Source organism: Diadema antillarum, unplaced genomic scaffold, assembly GCF_040938485.1.
Source record: "Diadema antillarum isolate AM-2024a unplaced genomic scaffold, OU_Dant_1.0 seq00000399_RagTag, whole genome shotgun sequence".
NCBI lineage: Eukaryota > Metazoa > Echinodermata > Echinoidea > Diadematoida > Diadematidae > Diadema > Diadema antillarum.
The window spans coordinates 263254-282900 of record NW_027271390.1 but is presented as its reverse complement, the minus strand read 5'-3'; the positions used below and the strand labels follow the sequence as shown (position 1 = coordinate 282900).

Here is a 19647-nt window from a genome sequence, read left to right as displayed (position 1 = left end):
ACATACACATTTTCTACGAAGGTGCTTTGTCCCAGCTTGAGTTCTACGGGTCCCACGACCATTCCCCGCATTCGCATATTGCGTCCTGCAGTGTTCAGGGTAACATCCCTAAGTTTAGGGGGTTGGGGATTCAAGCGTCTGAATATGTAATCTGAGATAATTGTCACCTCAGCTGCAGTGTCTACGATTGCCTTGACTGAGGTACCAGCTACTGTCAAAGGTACGCTCAACATAGAGCCGGACCGCAATCTGTATAGCACTACTTCTTCCCCCCCAGTGTCAGTGGGATCTGTAATCAAAATCTCATTTGGGTCCGGTGAGATGGCTTCCAGATTATCAGGCTCCTTGTCACTTCAACTGGGATCTAATGCTCTAGAATCCCCCGGGATGACCAAGCTCTGAGTCTGGTTGTCACTGCTCTCACCTGCACCTAAATTCCCCCCTTCTACTTCGTTGTTCGGACTTCCCCCCTGCCCCTCCATCGTTTCCTCTTCGATGGCGGTGCCGGTTAAACTGCTTGGGCTGGTCTCCTCAACCTCGGGGTTACCAACCACTGGAACTGCCTGATCTATGTTTTCAACGCACTCCATGAAGGCGCGAAAATAATCTAGGTGTTGCAGGTCCTCCTGTGGTTGGCCAGCTATAGATGAGCGAGGTTGACTATCAACTCTCGGCTCCTTAGCTACCTGTGGTTGTACGGCTGCGGATGAGCGAGGTTGACTATCAACTTTCGGCTCTTGAGCTCGGACGATGGCATCCTGTTTTCCTCCAGGCGCCACATCCACTACTCTCTCCGACTCTGCCGGTAAGTGGCCAGCTCCGTCTCGGGCCAGGGAGTGGCCTCCTCCTCCGGCCCGCTGTCGTTTAACGGCTCCTCTCCCAGGAGGGCCACGGTCTTACCCAACTCCGGGCATTCTCTCTTAAAATGCCCAGGCTTTCCACAGTGGTAGCAGGGGTTATGATGGGAGTCGGCTGCGGACTGAGGTGCCTGCTTCTGTGGGAGCAGCTTGGCTAAGTTAGTGGACAACTGATCCACAGAGTCCTGGAGAGAAACCGTCTTCTGCTCCAAACTTTGCACTCGCTGCTCCACTGCTGGTGGATGTCCCTCAGGCCTATCATGCCTGACAGTCCCAGCATTCCTACCAGGATCGGGGCGCCGATATGGGGGCTTAGGCCGGAAGTCTACACGGCAGACATCCACCTCTGCAGGCGGGAAACTCTCCCAACCTATTGTGGTGCTGCGCACTTCCTTGCGGCTGCGACTGCCATGCGGATGTTGCTCTAAGACCGCATGCCGGGAGTGCACGAGCCAGGTTACCAGCTCCACTGCAGCTTCCACCGTCGAGGGTTTGAGATTTAGAGCAAACAATCCGGCCTCCCTTTCACGGCAACCCTGACAGAACCGTAGAACAGCCTGACGTTGAACGAGAGGTTCCGGTACCCCAGGAAAGGCCTTGGTGGCGAGGGAGATAACACGGTCCGACCAGTCGAGGACGGTCTCCTCCTCTGACTGGCTGGCTCGGGAAAACTCCATCTGAACTACTTCAGGTGGATCCGTAGCCCCGAACCTCCTTCCCATGCGAGATACCAGCTCCTCATAGCTGGCACCGGGGTTCCTGTCAAGGAGTGCAGTGTAATAGTCACTTCCTTGCCCCTTGAGACTCCACCACATTTGGTTACGTCTCTGCATGGGGGACCACCCACTCTCGTCCGCGAAGGCGGTGAATTTGATGTAGAACGCTTGCCAATCTCCCTTCCCATCGAATGATATCGACTTGGGTAGAGATAGCCGCTTGTACCCGTCCTGAGAGGTATTCCACCCACTCAGGCTCAGGTTACCGAGGTCTCGCCAGCTTGAGGTTGGAGGTGCGGGACTTGTGTACCGCCGCTCCTCTACATCCTCCTGGTTTGGCAGACTCCATCGGCCCGACACACCACCCTGGTTGGGGAGGGGCCGTCGAGGGATCGCTCCTCGTTGGTGTCCCCGACGACTGTTGCCCCTTCCCCTGTCGGTGTGGGCGTCGGACCGGGGGGGTGGATATTGGTCGTACGGGTATGGATGTTCACCCTTCCCTACACCAGTTGACACCCCGGCTGGGGTGCTGCTGGCAGGGACTGCCTGCGGAAGTACATGGGGGGTCGGGGTGGCACAATAATTGGCCGCCCCCGAGCCCGATCTCGCGATAGGAGAGGGAGTCTCTGGCACTTCCGAGACATAGGGTCTGAAATCCAGGATCCCTAGATATTCCTCTGGTTGTTCCAGTTCAGAGGTTGCCAGAAAAGAGTCCTGAGTGAGACTCCCCTGCTGACCTCTCAACTCTAACAGGTGGGCCGCCTGAGGAGGGCTAATCCCCGGGAGAGCCACTAGCTCATTGAACGAACAGTAATTGATGAGCACCCTGTTCATGATGCTCCTCACCCCTGCTCGCCTGACCCTTCTATAGAACACCTAAAAAATCACACTTAATATATATAAAAGTTATATACACTGTCAACCTGACAGTATGCGCACTCAATCACACTATCGTACCTTACTAATAAACCAACTCAAGCGAGTAAGCCTACTAAAACTAATAAACCAACTCGACTCACCTTTAAAAATTGCCCTCCAATACTAACCTTCACTTATAACCAAATTCCAACAATTATACTCACTATACTAACCTAATCCCTTAAATTTTACCTTAAAAAACACTTCTACATGATATTCAATCTTACCAAAATTCCTCAAATAATTTAATACACCCTATACCGTTTGAGAGTAAGATGTTGACCACAACAATCTTTCCCCCAAAAATTCTCACAATTATAAACCAATCCTCTACTACTGAGGTAAAGAAAACAAAGAGAGTATACACTAAAATCAAAACAAAACAATACAATAATTTACTCCGACAGTTAACCTATCTATGCACAATTATCTGTATACACAGACAGGTGCCGTACTATACAACTGTCCCACTCCTAATTCCTCTAGCCCTTATTATAAACCAAAAAGAAATAATACCACTAATCACTTATTTTATAAAGAAATTCTTACCTATAAAAATCACTATACTAACTCCTTCAAAACACAAACTATTCTAATCAACTACCCAAAATTCAACCTGCACCAATGTACAAGTCAATTAAATTCCTCTACTCAACTTCCTCACAAAATAAACTAATTTTTAAAACCTACGAAACAAAAACAATGCGATTGCAAAAACACACTACTCGCGTACTTACCACTGCCTCTCTCCACCCGCAGTGGCGTTCCGTACGCGCCACTAGGTCTGTCGCAGATTCGCCGACACGGCACAGCGTATCGTAAACACAACACACACAGATCTGCGATCATAAACAGCCCTGCACAATACGGCGTTCCATACGCCGCTTAGTGCCTGCTTAACAACAGTACGAGCCGTATCGGTAATGCGTGGGGCGGTATAACGCAGCGCGAAACACCGCGCGTGTACACGGATGTGTACCGTGTTATCAGTATACAGCGTACGAAATACCCCGCAACGCGACACTACAATAACACGGTGTACGCGCGGTGTTCAATCAATGCGTGCTGCTATTGTAATTAATGCCACACGTGTGCACGTGCAGGCAGCGCTGTGGACAAAACGTGCAGCGGTGAAACGGCAGACGGCGAGCCCGGTTCGCACAGCTTGCCAACTAATCTAATGCACGTACCGTACCCGGTCACTGCACTAAATCACATACACCATACAAGTGCAGTGCAGAGACAACCTTACGAAGGTCCTGGTCTAACTGCACTTAAGTACAAATGTAATAAACTTACGTCCTAATCTACTCTACTACTTAACAAATGCAAAGACACCCACAAACACACTACACCACACAACACCACCAAACACCGCAAATACAACCTGACTCACTCGGGCAAATTATTTTCTATTATTATTTTTCTTCCTTTCCGTTCTTTTCTTCGCCCCCGAGTGGCTCCCCAGACGTGAGCTGGGTGGGCACGTCACACGGCACCGGCACAATTACAACCACACGCACTCCGCAACAACACGTAACACAGCCTTAGGTAATTCACAATAAAACAGAACTTCTACTAAATTAACCTTCCCGTAATACAATAACCAAAATTATCAAACTCCTAGCACTAATAAATTCTGCTTCCCGTTTACCATCACACTGAAGCAACGACTGAGCGAGTGTTCTACCAAAAATAAAACACACCACCGTCGTAACAGTACTAAAAACTACTAAATTCCCGTATTTATAACCTATAAAAACTTTAAATTTACTTCATGAACACCGTTCCGATGTCCAAAAAGAAATCTAAAAACTGCACATCAATTTACACCAAAACTCTACGTTACAACAAACTACCACTATCCCTATTTTATAATCTTAAACGTTTAGATTAAACAAGAAAGTCCGCACATCGCTCGCGGCCGACCGTCGCTCGGCGTTCAACGCCCCACCGGTCGCTCACCCCCACAACGCTATCGCCCCGAGACAGCCCCGTCTCCCTGCAATCAGCGTTGCCCCTCGGCGTGCGACACGACAGGCAAACTACCGCAGCGATGGTCTACTGTGCGAGCAATACGTATACAATACGTATTGTGTGCAAACAATGCGTGTATACAATACACGCACTAATAATAATACGTGGCCTTCGCCCTTATGACCTGTCAACCGTATCGGTTAACAATTTATTTTCTACAAAAAACCGCGCAAAAAGGCCAAAAATCCTGCCGAACTGCGCCAATAAAGTGGGAGTTAAGTCCACTTCAAGGGAATATCAACTTACCAACTACGCCAGGCTGACGATGGGCTTGATTCGGGTGGATTAATGCAGGTGTATGCCTTGTAGTACTTTCCTTTCCCAAACCGTGAGTCCATTCAGCGTCGAGTCAAGGTCGTGGGGGTCAATTGTCACCTGATACAGAGTTGGATATGTCAGTCAGGTGACCCCCTAGTCAGGTTAAAGTCACAGTCCGGGTCTGGTTAAGGTCGTGAGGTACAGTAGATAAGAGGGGAAGTTAAAACCAACCATCCCCCCAAACCAAATCCCACTACAGTAGGTCACGCGAACAACAATATCTGTAATCCATTGACCATAGCTTCTTATTTTATTTTTCATTGTAATAAGCGGTTAGTGGGCTTGGATCTATGGGATTGATCTCGAGAAGTTTAATGAATATCTAGGATACCGTCTATAACGATGGCATTTTCGATCCAATCCTACAGACGTCAGAAATTGACCAATACTAACACTTTTACAGTTTACTTTTTAATACCGGTACCGTACCGGTACTCCCAGTAAATTGTGCAGTAGGGGCCTACTACTAGTAGACTACTGGGGCCTACCGTTACTTAACTTAGGCTGAATCGCCGGTTATTCTGTCTTTACTCAGTTTTCTATTTTTCTAGATTTGATTCGGCCAGACATTCTTGAAGTCTGTAATATGAAGAATCTAGAATCTACAGGTTAAACGCTAAATTATAAACATTTAGCCCTAGAAATAGATCTGAAACTTAGATTTAGATCTGTGTTCTATACATTACTACCAGTACTAGGGGCCTACTACTAGACATTATAGGCTATAGACTCTATAGACTTACCGTTAGTCATTATAGATAGGCATGTTAGGCTTTATGTTGTTCTTAGATCTACAACATTAGTAGGACCTACCTTCTAGGCCTAGATCCCCAATAAACAGTCTAGCTGTAACGCTAGATTTAGCCCCTACCTGGATATAGAGTCTAGCGTTAGATCTAGAGTCTAGACTAGAAAATCTAGAAACTAATTTTCATTGATCTACTAGTCTGTTATAATGACGCCCCAAAATAGACGTCTGGATGTTACATAGACCTAGACAATCGAGTAGACAGAGTTCGAGAGTTCTCGTACGTTTATAATAGGCCTGCGTAGAAATAGATAGTAACGGTTAGAACACTACTACCCTAACGTTAGTACTGTAGTGACAATAAGGCCTACAGTAGGACTAGGAGTCGACACAAACGAGAACTAGGGTCTATTTTTTTATTTTCTAATAAAGCTGTAAATAAACTTTTAGTCAGGCCTAGCTCCTAATATTCTTTAGTTTAAATAGAGTTTAGGCCTTCAGCCAAAAGGGTCTAGGCTTACTCTTACTTTGGGCATAGAGTAGGAATACTAGGATAATGATGAGATCAGTAGGCCTATCGTATGCAGATTCCTACGTACCGCTCTACTAGTACTAGTCTCTAGATGTCTAGTGTATCGTTAGGCCTGAATAGACGACGGTCTACAGTGTAGTACCTATAGTCTTGATGAACAATATAGCTTAACATCTAGAACCTAGTCTAATATTATTCTTAGTCCAAATGCAATGCTTCATGAGATCGACAATAACCCAAGCAGCAGCCAGGCTTTTGATGTAGCAGTACTTCTTGTGCCGCTAAATAATACTGAAACATGAACACAGACTGACAACATTTGGGGAAAGCAAGTTATTTTCCATATACAAATGAATGGATAAAATGAAATTAAATGTGAATCAATAATGATGACTTTATACAATAGGGCCTACAAATATTTCAAAAAAATTGTACTCGATCTAAAATATTCATTGTTTTGACAAAGCATCCGCTGAATAGTAAGAGGGTGGATGGTAAAATACGATAGACAACCCGCAGAAAATAGACCGAGATACGTAGTTCTGGTTGATAAACCACGTGTTTATCAGCCAGAACTGCGTATCTCTAGGAGATACGCAGTTCTGGCTGATAAGCACGTGGTTGACGACAAAAAGAGATACGTAGTTCTGCCTGATGAAACACGTGCTTATCAGGCAGAACTGCGTATCTCCTAGAGATACGCAGTTCTGCCTGAAAAACCCCCCGCATGGCCAAAAACTTACGCAGTTCTGGCTGATCAACCCGGGCACGTGACCAGAGATACGCAGTTCTGCCAGATTACGATCGCAAAAATTTGGCGACGATTAATCTGGCAGAACTGCGTAAGTTTTTTAAATTGGTAATTTTTACTACTTAAAAAGGTCAGATTGTCATTTTTTTGCTGGAAATAAATTCTTTAGACCAATTATGACCGAGAAAAGAGGAAAAATGCAACTCATCGTATCTCAGTTTAGAAAGGTGTAACATTGAATCTTTAAACCCAATTTCTGGCGTAATGTGTTAAAGGAGATACGCAGTTCTGCCAGATTACGGCCGTGTAGAATGTCAAAATTTTCAAGCTTGCTCGCTTCGCTCGCTCCATTGAATCGTTATGCCATTCTCCTAATGTTGCTGCCAATAACTGCCAGCAGTTGCGCCCGATGCGCCCCCATTTATTTCCAAAGCGAAATATATAGCTACAATTAAAACTCCAGTTTTGGAACAACTGTAGAATATCAAAATTTTCAAGCTCGCTCGCTTCGCTCGCTCGCATTTTATTGTTATGACATTCACCTTATGTTGCTGACAGTATATAATTTTTCGATCGTTTCACACCGTCATTCCATAATCCATGTAAGGAAAACTTACAATGTTCCTCAATGACTGCGTTGTTGAATGTATCACATTCCGTAATGTATTGTAGTCCCATTATTGCTCACGCACACACGCACAAGCATACAGACCGTCAAAATTACTTTATGGTTCCCCCCATGTTTCGACCCACCGTACGCCACTTTACATATATATTATATTATATATATATATATATATATATTTATATATATGTGTGTGTGTATGTGTATATTGTGTAACATATGCATTGTCTAATCTTGAGCCCCCTCCAATGTTTGCCCCCCCCCCCCCCCAATCCAAAACTGCTTCCGGCGCGCCTGCTCATGACTATACGGGGAAGAGAGAGGTGGATTGAGTTCATTTATTTTATTTTGTTTTATTTTGTGTAGCAGTAGAACCACAGGCTATCCCTCATTCTAGAAACTAATAAATGCCACTAAGAGATCATTTCTTAACCAAAAAAAAAAAAAAAATCTTTAGGGTCCAAGAAGGCCAAAACGGAATTATTGAGATCTTGTCTTGTCGAAATCTCTTCCACGGAAGACAAGGAGGCTGGTTGCATTATCTTGTTTTCTTGATATCCCTTAATTCTGTTTATTGTCAATAAATCAACAACGTAACAGAAGTGTCCTTACCTGTTCTTTCATTCACAATGAATTGAGAGTTAAACATTGGGGATGACTAGGGTTACACAAAATTTTAAGTATAGCACCGCACTGAAATGTCAATCTGCGAGAGAAAAAAATACTATCAAGGAAGTCATAATATGAATTGTGGTTAACTATCTTTTTAAATGAGGTGTGCTATGATCCTAAAAGCACATGACTAAAAGATTACATACCTGACAGGATGATGCTGAGGTAGCGGCTGTTGAGAGGAAACTGTCAGGCAAGTAGGGGCACGACAGAGTGAACTTCGAAAGACGTGGCATAGTACACACCCATCGGGCCAAGTCACCTCCCGCTGATGATTGATACCATAAAAAATAACTCAACGTCAATGCTTCAATCTGTGAGAAAAAGATCAAAATATTACAGAAACCAAAATACAAGAAGAGAAATGATTATAATTCCCAGCAACATACAGAACGAGTTTGCTTGCATAGCACGATCGTAATGGGTTTCAACTAAAATTGTGACTAATCATTATCATAGGTATTGTGACATTGGTTTTCTGAGTCCTCCACACTGCACACGTCTGTACTTTGGGACAACTATTATGTAAAGCAACATGGCCTTTGTGCATTAAACACTTCCTTTACTTTATAAATAAGGTTGTGTATCGAATATATCTACTTTTATCTATATTTAGGTGGATTTTTTTCTATCATCTGAATATGTCAAGATTTCACCAAATTTTCTGCAAACTCATGAATATAAGCAAGCATTTAAACAGTCTTACAAATACAGCAGTTTGGCATTGGTTTTCGTTACTCCTTATTATTTATGTGTGTGAGAGCGCGCGCGCGCGTGTGTGTGTGTGTGTGTGTGTAGGCCTATGTCTGCTTTTATGCGTGACTTTTTATTTTCTTGAATAAAATATGCAAGCTGAATTCAGGAACCTTGAAATGGGACTTTACCATCAAACGTCATCGATGGAACATATACATGAACACACCTTTATAAATACACAACTGTGGTGGCAGCTTGAGGAGATTATATATTTTGAATGAGCACAGAGCTAGGTATACTGGAGCATTTGACTACCAGGAAAATTGCTGCTAACTCGAGACACTCTTGGAAAAATACAGGTCTATACGTTATACTGCTGGACTGATTTTAGCAGCGTACGTATGGTAGGGCACTGGACTGTCCAAAAGATACTAAGGGATGATGTTCAAAATGTAAAAATAAATGTGAACATCACAAATCACAAATTGATTACGGACGGAAGGACGAACGGACGACCTGAAGGACGGACGGACGGACAACCCAACAACCCAATGCCAACAGTGACACTTCATGGCGGAGGCGTAAAAAGAGGGAACTATCATAAAAATAACTGCTAACCATTCTGTAGGTGATATATCCATACTGTTAAGGAGCAAAGAGAAACCGGAAAAAATAAAAGAGAATCATACAATAAAAAGGGGGAATTCGACGTAATGAAATGCAAAATAAAGTACAGAAATTGTTGATGTCCTTTGATTTTCAACATTACAAGAAATGCTGTGTCCCTATTTGAAGAACAAAATGAATTCGAACGGACTTGAAGTGAAAGTTGGTGTTTCCATATGAAATTGAAATATTATGGATTTTACAATTTGAATATGATAAATCTATGCATTAGAGCCAGGATAAGGTTGAAGTTGATATCTTAGGAGTTCTACAAACGATATTTCTCTTTAATCCACTTCTTCTTACATATTCTGGTGCAGTTTGCATGTATTGTGTGTACTTGCGTATCTATGTTGGGTCCCATTGTTAATCATTTCTTTCGCTGAAGGGGTTACCCCGTGAAAATAAAATGGAATAGACAGAAGTGGATAAATGATATGATGCTGTGCTTTAAAGCGAAGTTGAATGCTCGTCGAAAAATAAATATAAAACATTGTAGTATTGACGTTGAAAATTTCGTTTGAACTAGAACACTACGTCATTTACATTTGAATGTTAATCTGTTGAAATTTGGTGGAGAAGCAAAAAATTACGATAATCTTAGTAACTTTCTATCTTCCTCTTCTATGGCTACTTCATCTGGTCCTAAGTTTGTGGGCAGATACTATCAAAAGTTGTCAGCATTCAAAAATAATCTGTTTCCTTTCAAAATAGCAGAAATTTTCCAACTGATAAACAAGTGTATCCAAGGAAGAGACCATATTAATACCTCACATTCTCCTCCTACTGCTGAGATATATTCTAGTTTTGTCTTTCCTGGAGTCGTTTCTCCACATAATGGCGCCCAAACACTTCACAGCAATTACCTACGCGTCAGAATCCGTGGCTCCAATCATACGCTCTTGTACAACGTCCACCTCTCTGGTTGTAGAAAGCATTATACCTATGTTACCTGTTCCCCATCAGAAAGCTTCGATAAAGGTTCATTTTTAACTTGGTAAAATGATAATCATGTTGCCATGACGATCTAACATAGAGCTACACGTGTAATGCATGTATATGTATCTTTAAGTCGACTTGGCATGTGATCATTTATTTCGCCGTAAGGACTTCTGTTTTTTTTTAAGAATCTCTACATGGTAAGATGAATACCTTTATATGATGTAATGTCGACATAATATGGATATCCATTTCTCTACTTAAAAAAAAAGAAAAATGTTTGTTATATCTTTCATTTTTCAAACCAGACTACATGAGGCCTTCTTTTTGCCGTACATTATTATGCATGAATGCTGTATTTGTTTTTTTATTTGTTTGTTTGTTTGTTTTATTTAATTTAATCACGGGATAAAATGCCCTTGATTAGCCAGGTGAGGCTGTTTTTCAGAGAGGCCGTGAATAGAGTGTTACAGCAACAACAAAACAGAACAACAGCAAACTAATCAATCAAAGCAAATTAACAACAACCAAAAAATAAAAACGAACATAACATTATGAAATGCATTACAACATACAGAAACACAATACTAAGAACAGAAAAGAAGAGGAATATAGACGTAACCACTAGACACGAACGTTACAAAAGAGGGTGACACAAACAAGTTTACGTACAAGTAAGTTCAGACTGATTAGCTCAAACATAGTTATGAAATCCATATTATAACCCATACGTTCTAACATTCTTTCAAAAGCTTTCAAATTACTTATTGAACTTACATTTTCGGGGAGGTTGCTGAATATTTTCACACTGGAATAAATTAGATTTCATTAACTCGTTTTCAATATTGCCATGTAAATTTTGATTATTTTTATTATCAATTCTTCGTACTTTCTTTCTATTACTTGCCTTACACGATCGAATTTTTTGCTTCGTTTAATATCATTAATACGGGTTATTTCTTTGTACACAATCACCATTTAAATGACCCTTCTCCTCCCCCCAGTGATATTTTGTACACCTAGGAATATTTGTAATCTTCTTGGATTTCACTTCTAAAAATGTAAAATCTCCCCTCCGTGTTTGTGTGTGTGTGTGGGGGGGGGGGGGGGGGGTGCGCCAGCCTTAAATTTCATAAAAGCCCCAACCCTTTACGGAATTCCTTGACCCTCCCCTGTGACGCGTTGTGACATGTGCAGTAAAATTTGTTTGTTTGTTTGTTTTTTTTACATTTGTGGTTGATGCCCCCTCCCCTCCCCACAATCATTGGAAAATTGAATTGTTTATGTATTGTAATTTCCTTTGCTGTATATTGTTTGTGTTATTATCTGTAATATAAGTGCACTGAAATGATTGAGAAGTATTGATGAATATCTGATATCGTTATTCTAAACGTTTCCCCCCACCCCCACCCACATACACACACATCCAAACACAGACACCCTTTATCCACACACGCTCTTTACACAAACAACACCCACTCAGCAGAACCAACCACACGCTACGGAATTGCTATGTAGCCCTTACAGCTCATTATAACAGGTATGTGTTATGTTCTACAGTATTATCTGAATATGTGTTTGTTCCGTATGCCAAAATGCATTATGCGCCAGTGTCTGTTGTGTATATATTGTACTAGGTGTTTCAAAAAACATTTCCTACTTTTTCAAATATTCCAAAAACTATTCATTCGATAAAACTGTCATTGATATAAGTAATAGCTGGATAGTGTACAATGTGGTTGGAGGTAATTTGCACGTGAGAGCATAAATCAGTTTCATTAGATTTTGAAGTAAGGTTTCAGATTTTGGTCAAATCTTAACCCTCTGTACAAAAATGAACTTTACACAGAAACTAATGATGTGTATATGAGTGTGTGCTGACAATGGCCCTGAACAATGGACATGCCTGAACCACCTGTTGACTAGGCGTCAGTCTGGCGCTCCCTGTCACATGAATGCTTAATCAATAATTCATGTGGATTGCCCTGGGCACTGCTAGTCTGAATTCATGCACGGTAAAGTGCTTGCAAACACCACATTTCATTCCAGCTGGCAATCATTTTCAAATTTTGCTTCACATATCACTAAATTTGGGATATACATAAGCATAAATGGTCCTAAGTTCCTCATTTTAATACAACTGCCTATTAATTAAATAGTCTGACAATTTTTTCGCTTTTTCGATAAAAAGAGATCACTTTTGGTAAAGAGTTCAGCAGCATTTATCATTGGGGCGATTTGTTTCAGAGCAGATTTATTTAAGGCTCCATATACACAAGTGTATATATATACTCTAATTGATTTTCTTAGCGTCCTGTCACCACGTTTACGATAGAACAGAAGGTATTCATTGTAATTTTGTTTTTCAGAAGTAGGGAGAGCACTGACACGACTCAACGACAGTATCGACAGGCGTTTGACTTTACACAGATAGTGCCAGAGGCTGAATAAAGACTAGCTGTGATAGTGGAATTTCTCATTAATGAATAATGAAGCGTTCGAACCCTGACCATTGTTCAGGACCATTGTCAGGGTGTTAATCACACACTCCCATACACACCCATTGACCCCTGTGCAAAGCGAAATTTTGTAGAGAGGGTTGAAAATAGAGCAAAGTCTGGAACCTAACTGTGAAATTAATCATGGATTTCATGAAACTTATTTATGCTTTAATGTTTAAACCACCTTCAACCAAATTGTACACAATTCAGCTATCACTCATATCAATGACAGTGTTATGTGATTTATAGTTTTTGAACTATCAAGAATCAAAAGTGGGAAATGCTTTTTGAAACACCTAGTACAATAATTCAGTTTATCAATACTGACATTATTATTTTCAATGGTACTCTGTGTATTATTATTTTTTTTTTTGAAGGTCCTGATGTAGGCTTGTAGGGCCCAAAGCTTCAACTCAATAAAGGAACATCTCTAGGTTTGTAACTTCATAGTGATAATGGACCAACAAGTGCCTTAGTGTAAGCTTGTGGAACCGGAAAATCAGCAAACGTCGCGGAGTATTTTTTTTTCCACATTTGCACGATGTGTTGCCGGGAAAATAACAATGTGCATATCATTTACTTCACCGATATTGCTATAACGATGGAATATAAACTCTATACCAAAATTGCGCATGAACCATCACCATTGATATTTTCTTGATAAAACCCTTGACCGATTTCCACCAAGCTTAGCTGGAAGCATCATTATGGTGATAGGATCTTAATTTGTTTAAATTATCCCATCCCCTCTTGGGGGTTGGAAGGGAGGGAGAGGGGGCCCGACCTATAATGGTTTTATAAATAGTCTTCTTCTCTATAACCAAATAAGAAAAATCTAGGTTGGTACGTGCTATGTCGAAATTGATGAATGTATGTTCTTATCAAAGTCAAATTTGATGTCTTATTAAGGGATTCCGAGCATTAGGACTGGTGGGGGGGGGGGGGGAATGGGATGATGGAACACTTTTGATAGCATATTAAACCTCTCTCTAAATTCTTATGACAGAATTTAACCAAACTAGGCCTGCAGACGATGGCCAAAAAGTGGCTTAGAAAGGCTCAACTGGCAACTATCGTATAACAAGCAAATTTTAACTTTTTTTAAAAGTATACATCCTGACAATATCCCACATGAAATTTACCCCAAAAAATCTAATCGGAACATGCTCAAATGACGTCATCAAATGGCTTCTTAAGAACTGCAATTTTTGCTAGAGTAATCGTCACTTCGACATCTCTAATAATAAAAATGGAATATTTCGAAAAGGAAGTGATTCTAGCTACTGTAATGCTATTTCTCATGTACCTCAGGTCATCAGCCATCAATTATGCTCATTTTCAGTTGAGCTGGTGAGTTGTACGCATACCAATAGCGTTTCTATAGCAACCTTACACTGACGTAGTAGAAATAAACACAAATTTTCATAATAATTTTCATAATTATCATTTAATTTGTTGAAATATAATAAGAATGTCTAAATACATGTTTTTTATGTGTCTTGTTGGTTTCAGCGAAGTGCCAAACCAATTTCCGTCTTAATCATGTGTTGATATGGGGTAAATATAGTCATTGCCATGGTAACGCTTTCCTGAAAAAAAAAACCCTAATTGATAAAATGTAATTCTTTCTACGCAAATAGTTCTAAATTAAGCTTAATAACATTCAAATAAATAGGTGCCCAGTAAAAGTATCCAGTCACTAGATGACTCAACTCATTGTAAGGCTAACCATGGTCACCAAAATTGTTTCCATGGCAACGAGAAAGAGCTTCGGAAACAGGTTTAGGTAATGGATTGAGAGTGCAATTTCAACATATCTGTCAAGTGTCATTTTTAAAATATATTAATTGGGATGTCACACTTGAGGTAAAGAAATATGTGACAATCTGTATTGATTACATTGCATTTCTTGGAAACAAACGTGCCCTTGCTATAAGGCACGACAGCATGTAAGTTTGAAACATTATATATGTTTCATTCGCGTTATAAGATAATATATGTTTTCTATATTGCCAAGAGGATAAAGGGCATTTTGGGGGCACGCGGCACCGGGTCGCCCTTCAATGAGCACCCTCTTTATCATGTAGATCTTGTAAGGTAAATCTTCTTCTGTCATTTCGATGACTTTTCATTGATGTAAGACTGTATTTGCTGCATTGCCGGACCTACTTTTAAAACCATTCACGTTAGAACAATCAATGTATTTGCATTGCTAATATCCGTATTTTGTAATACAGGCCGTGAGCGTAGGTGTAAATTTAGACACCTCCCCAAAGATTACCTTTGAATGTTCACCTTTTTGACAATGTAGTTATTGTAGAGCAATGCTTCCTCTAGTGATTGGGTGCATTTTTGGATACAAAAGTGCCTTTGCTATACGGCACGATGGAATTTCGAAAACATGTACGTTTGGAACATATATTTGCGTTATATGGTATCATGATGTTTTCTATATTGCGGTGAGGGTGGAGTATTTTTGGCACATCCCACAGGGTTGTCGTTTAATGCGCATCCTCTTCACTGTATAGATCTTGTAAAGTTAAACCTTTTCTATCATTTCCATTACTTCCCATCGATGAAAATTGTATTTGCTGTATTGCCGGGATTACTATTACAACCATTCACGCTAGAACAACGGTATTTGCGTTGCTAATATATGTGTTCTGTAACAAGAGGGCGTAAGCTTAGGTGTGAATTTGGACACTTCCCAAGGGATTAATTTTGAATGTTGACCCTTTTTACAATATAGTTACTGTAGAGCAATGTCTACTCTATTAATAGGTTGTATTTCTTTGACACAAAAGTGCCTTTGCTGTACGGCACGATGGCATTTTGAAGACATACACATTTGGAACATATATTCGCATAATATGATTTTATATGTCTTATATATTGCCGTGAGGGTGGAATATTTTTTGGCACATACCACAGGGTTGCCATTTAATTTGCACCCTCTTCACTGCATAGATCTTGTAAAGTTAAACCTCTTCTATCATTTCCATGACTTTTCATTGTTAAAAAGTGTATTTGCTATATTGCCGGAACTGCTTTTAAAACCATCCATCACGCTAGAACAACGGTGTTTGCGTTGCTAATATCTATATTTTGTCTTAAGGGCCCTTGAGTGTAGGTGTACCTTTGGACAATTCCCATGGAGTTGTCTTTTAATGTTTACCCTCTTGACGATATGGATATTGTACAACAATGTCTACTCTATTAACTACAACTTATTTTTGAAAACAAAAGTGCCCTTGATTTACGGCACGATCGAAGTTTGAAAACAGGTACGTTTGGAACATATAGTGTATTCGCGTTAATAATATTCGATGTTTTCTATATTGCCATGAGGGTGGTGTACTTTGGGGCACATCCAACAGGATTGGCATTTAATGTGCATCCTCCCACTAAATATATATTTTGAAGCAATGCTTCTTCTATCATTTCCACGACATTCATTGATATAAAAATGTGTAGCTGTATTGCTGCAACTACTTCTAAAACAATGCACGAAAGAACGTCGGTATTTGCGTTCATAGTATCCGTGTGATGTAATTACGGGTCTTGAGCGGTGGTGTAATTTTGGACATTTCCCAAGGGATTGCTTTTGATTGTTCACCCTTTTGTACATTAACAATGTAGTTAATGTAGAGCATTTTTCTTTTTGTAATTATACTGCATTTCTTATAAACAAAAGGGCAATTGCTGTACAACCGTAACGATCGGGACAATGTGAAGGCATGGAAAATTGAAACATATTTGTGCTATATGCCAGTGCATGTTTCTTATATTGCCCTGGGGTTAGATGATTTTGAACACATCCCACTCGGTTGCCGTTGAATGTGCACCCCTTTGACTAATATGATATATGTAAAGCAGTGTCTCTACCATTTAAAAATCATGAAAAGTAAAGTGTCTTTATTCACCACTCGGCAAAACGACTTTACATGCATGTACAAGTGAGTTTGCTTTGGCATATAATGCATGTTTTGTTAATCTGTTTCGAGACCACGACGGTCAGGATAGGGGTAATCTGGGCACTTCCCAAGGGCTTAACAAAACAGATATTGTATAAAGCAACGTCTCCTATATCACCATAATTGCATTTTACGAAAATAAAAGCGTATGTGCTACACAGGCGGAAGAGCTTTTCAGAGGTATGTAACCATGGAACATTTTTCTCGGTTGTATACTGCATGTTTTTCATCGCCTTAAGGATGCATGGAGTTAGATTGAGCACCTCTCCCAATGTGGTCTCTGCAAGTGAACCCTTTGGACTGCATATTGCAGATCAATGTTGTTATTTTATCTCTACTCCGGCAATTTTTATAGAAAAAAAAAGTGTCTTGATATGGCAAGAATCCAATTCAATACAATTCAATTTAATTTTTATTTCATTTTCAACAAAAACAGATAGACATCACTTTCTTTGTAACAGAACGTGAGGTGCGTAAAACTATGTCGAATGAAAAGAATTTACAATGATTATAGCACCATACGATAATCATACATAAACATAAAACTCAAGTGATAGTCATAAAACTCAAGGAACGACTTTTTTTTTGAGACATGCACTTTTGGAACGACTGTAATTGCGTTGATATTTGCGTTACAAAGGGTCATGTATAGAGACAATTAATGTGGGTACTTCCCATATAGTACGCTCCCTTCGAATGATAACCACTTTAACTATGTCAGTGTAAGTCAAAATTGCAGAGCAATATATCGTCTGTTGACTCCATTGAATTTCATTAAATAAAAGTTTCTTTGCTAGAGGACCAGAAGGACTGTTTATAGGCATGTACCCACAGAACATAATTATGTATATGCGTTGGTACATGACTATTGCATGTCTTAGACTGCCTTTGGTTGGGTAATTTTGGGCACCCTCCACGTGGTTGTCTGCTTAAATGAACCATTTTTAACCTAAAAATATTGTTGAACAAAAATTCTTCTATGACTTCCACTGAATTTTAATGAAAATAAAGCGAAAAGGACGTTATGCACAGAGTTTTTTTCGCTTCAAACAGCTGTATTCACGTGTGTATAATTATGTTTTGTACCGGGCCGTGAGGGTATAGGGATGAATTCGGGTACCTCCCTACGAGTTGTTGACTGTGCACCACTTTTTAAAGGTAAATATACACATTGTAGGAAAATGTTTCTGTCAATGCCAATTCTATTTCATGGAAATAAAAGAGTCTTTGCTAGACGGCCAAACGACTTAGAAATAAAATCTCGTACGCTTGAAACAACGGAAATCGCGTTGGTTGATTCATGTTGTGTAAATGGTCGTGGGGATAATATGATCGACTGGGGTTACTTTGGGCACTATCTACAGGGTTTCCTTTGACTGTGCCATCATCAATATCTCAAAACCACCAAGGATGCAAGAGATGAATCAGCAAGATTCGAGCAAACCACCCTCCAAATAGAGTTCATTCATTACAAAATTAGACTTTGATTCTACGTAATTAATGGATAAGCTATCATTATCTGTCTGATAACAAACTCTAATTTTATGATATTATTCATGCTAGTTTACTAAGGCTGTAAAGTTTGTTTTTGGTGAAGAGAAACTGAAATATCATATTTGAACACTCTTGATATGCTCATATCGGGCACTTTGATGCATTAGAATATGCCGTTGGCTCGAAACCCTTTGCATATTATGCAAGAGGCCCAGATTATATACGTGGAAATGTTTGCATCGCACTAACTCACATTGCAAACATAGGTTTCAACATTTTCGGTGTTCCAATCTGAAACCTAGAAGCATTGTTTTCATGGGAACACTATTTTTATCATTATGGGAGCTAATTTGCATATTATGCAAATGAGGCCCAGACTATGTACATGGAAATGTTTGCATCGCACTAACTGACATCGTAAACATAGATTTCAACACTTTCGGTGTTCCAATCTAAAACCTAGAAGTATAGTTTTCATGGAAACACTGTCTTTTTATCATAATGGAAGCTAATTTGCATATTATGGAAATTTAGCCACTTTGCCCTACTGGATTTCTTGGGACTTTGAGTAAGGTATTTAGGAGCCCATAACAAGTAGCACTGCAGTGGAATTTCCTACTGCAATTAGTAGTTGGTGAAAACCTATTTTGACTGGACTAATGTGATCTATGACAAAATGAGTATCCAGTTTCTGTTAACAGTGCTTCATTTCTGTCAGAAGTACAGTATTTGTTGTAGTAGTCCATCGAGTATAATGAGCTAACTTTGGTATCGTACAGAAGTCCATGCAAGACCCGTTTCACCAACATTGATTTGAGTGAGATCAGTGTCAATTAGTGTTTTCAGTTTCACTTAGCAAGTCCTCGTGACTGAAACATACCAATCAGAAGAGTGAGATAGCGAGACTGAAACCAGTAAAGTGAAACTGAAACCAAATGAGAAGTTTGGTGAAACACCCTACAGGACTGCAAGAAAGGAATAGCCATGAACTTACCATTTCTATTGGGAGTGGGGGCTGAGGTGGAGGAGGGTCTCATCTTATGAGAAATTAATCTATGTTCTATGCGTAATTGGCTTGAACAAAATGTCAGCTTGTCTTATGATTGTGCCAAATGCAAAACGAAAAACAACAAAAAATCCAGCTATTGAGATGGAATATACATAATACACCACTAATAATGAAAATGGTGATATCTGGCCAGC

At 40.2% G+C, this 19647-nt stretch overlaps 2 protein-coding genes across 2 annotated transcripts in view; both read right to left on the bottom strand.

Annotated features, from left to right (window-relative positions):
• Positions 1 to 19647, bottom strand: part of LOC139732086 (uncharacterized) — a 300102-nt gene that overhangs the window by 45519 nt on the left and 234936 nt on the right. The gene's annotated exons all lie outside the window — the stretch shown is intronic.
• LOC139732085 (uncharacterized) overlaps positions 8313 to 19647 on the bottom strand; it is a 55401-nt gene continuing 44066 nt past the window's right edge. The window contains exon 9 of the mRNA XM_071642956.1: positions 8313 to 8360. Coding sequence (XP_071499057.1) covers positions 8313 to 8360 — 48 coding nt within the window. The remainder of the gene's footprint in view (positions 8361 to 19647) is intronic.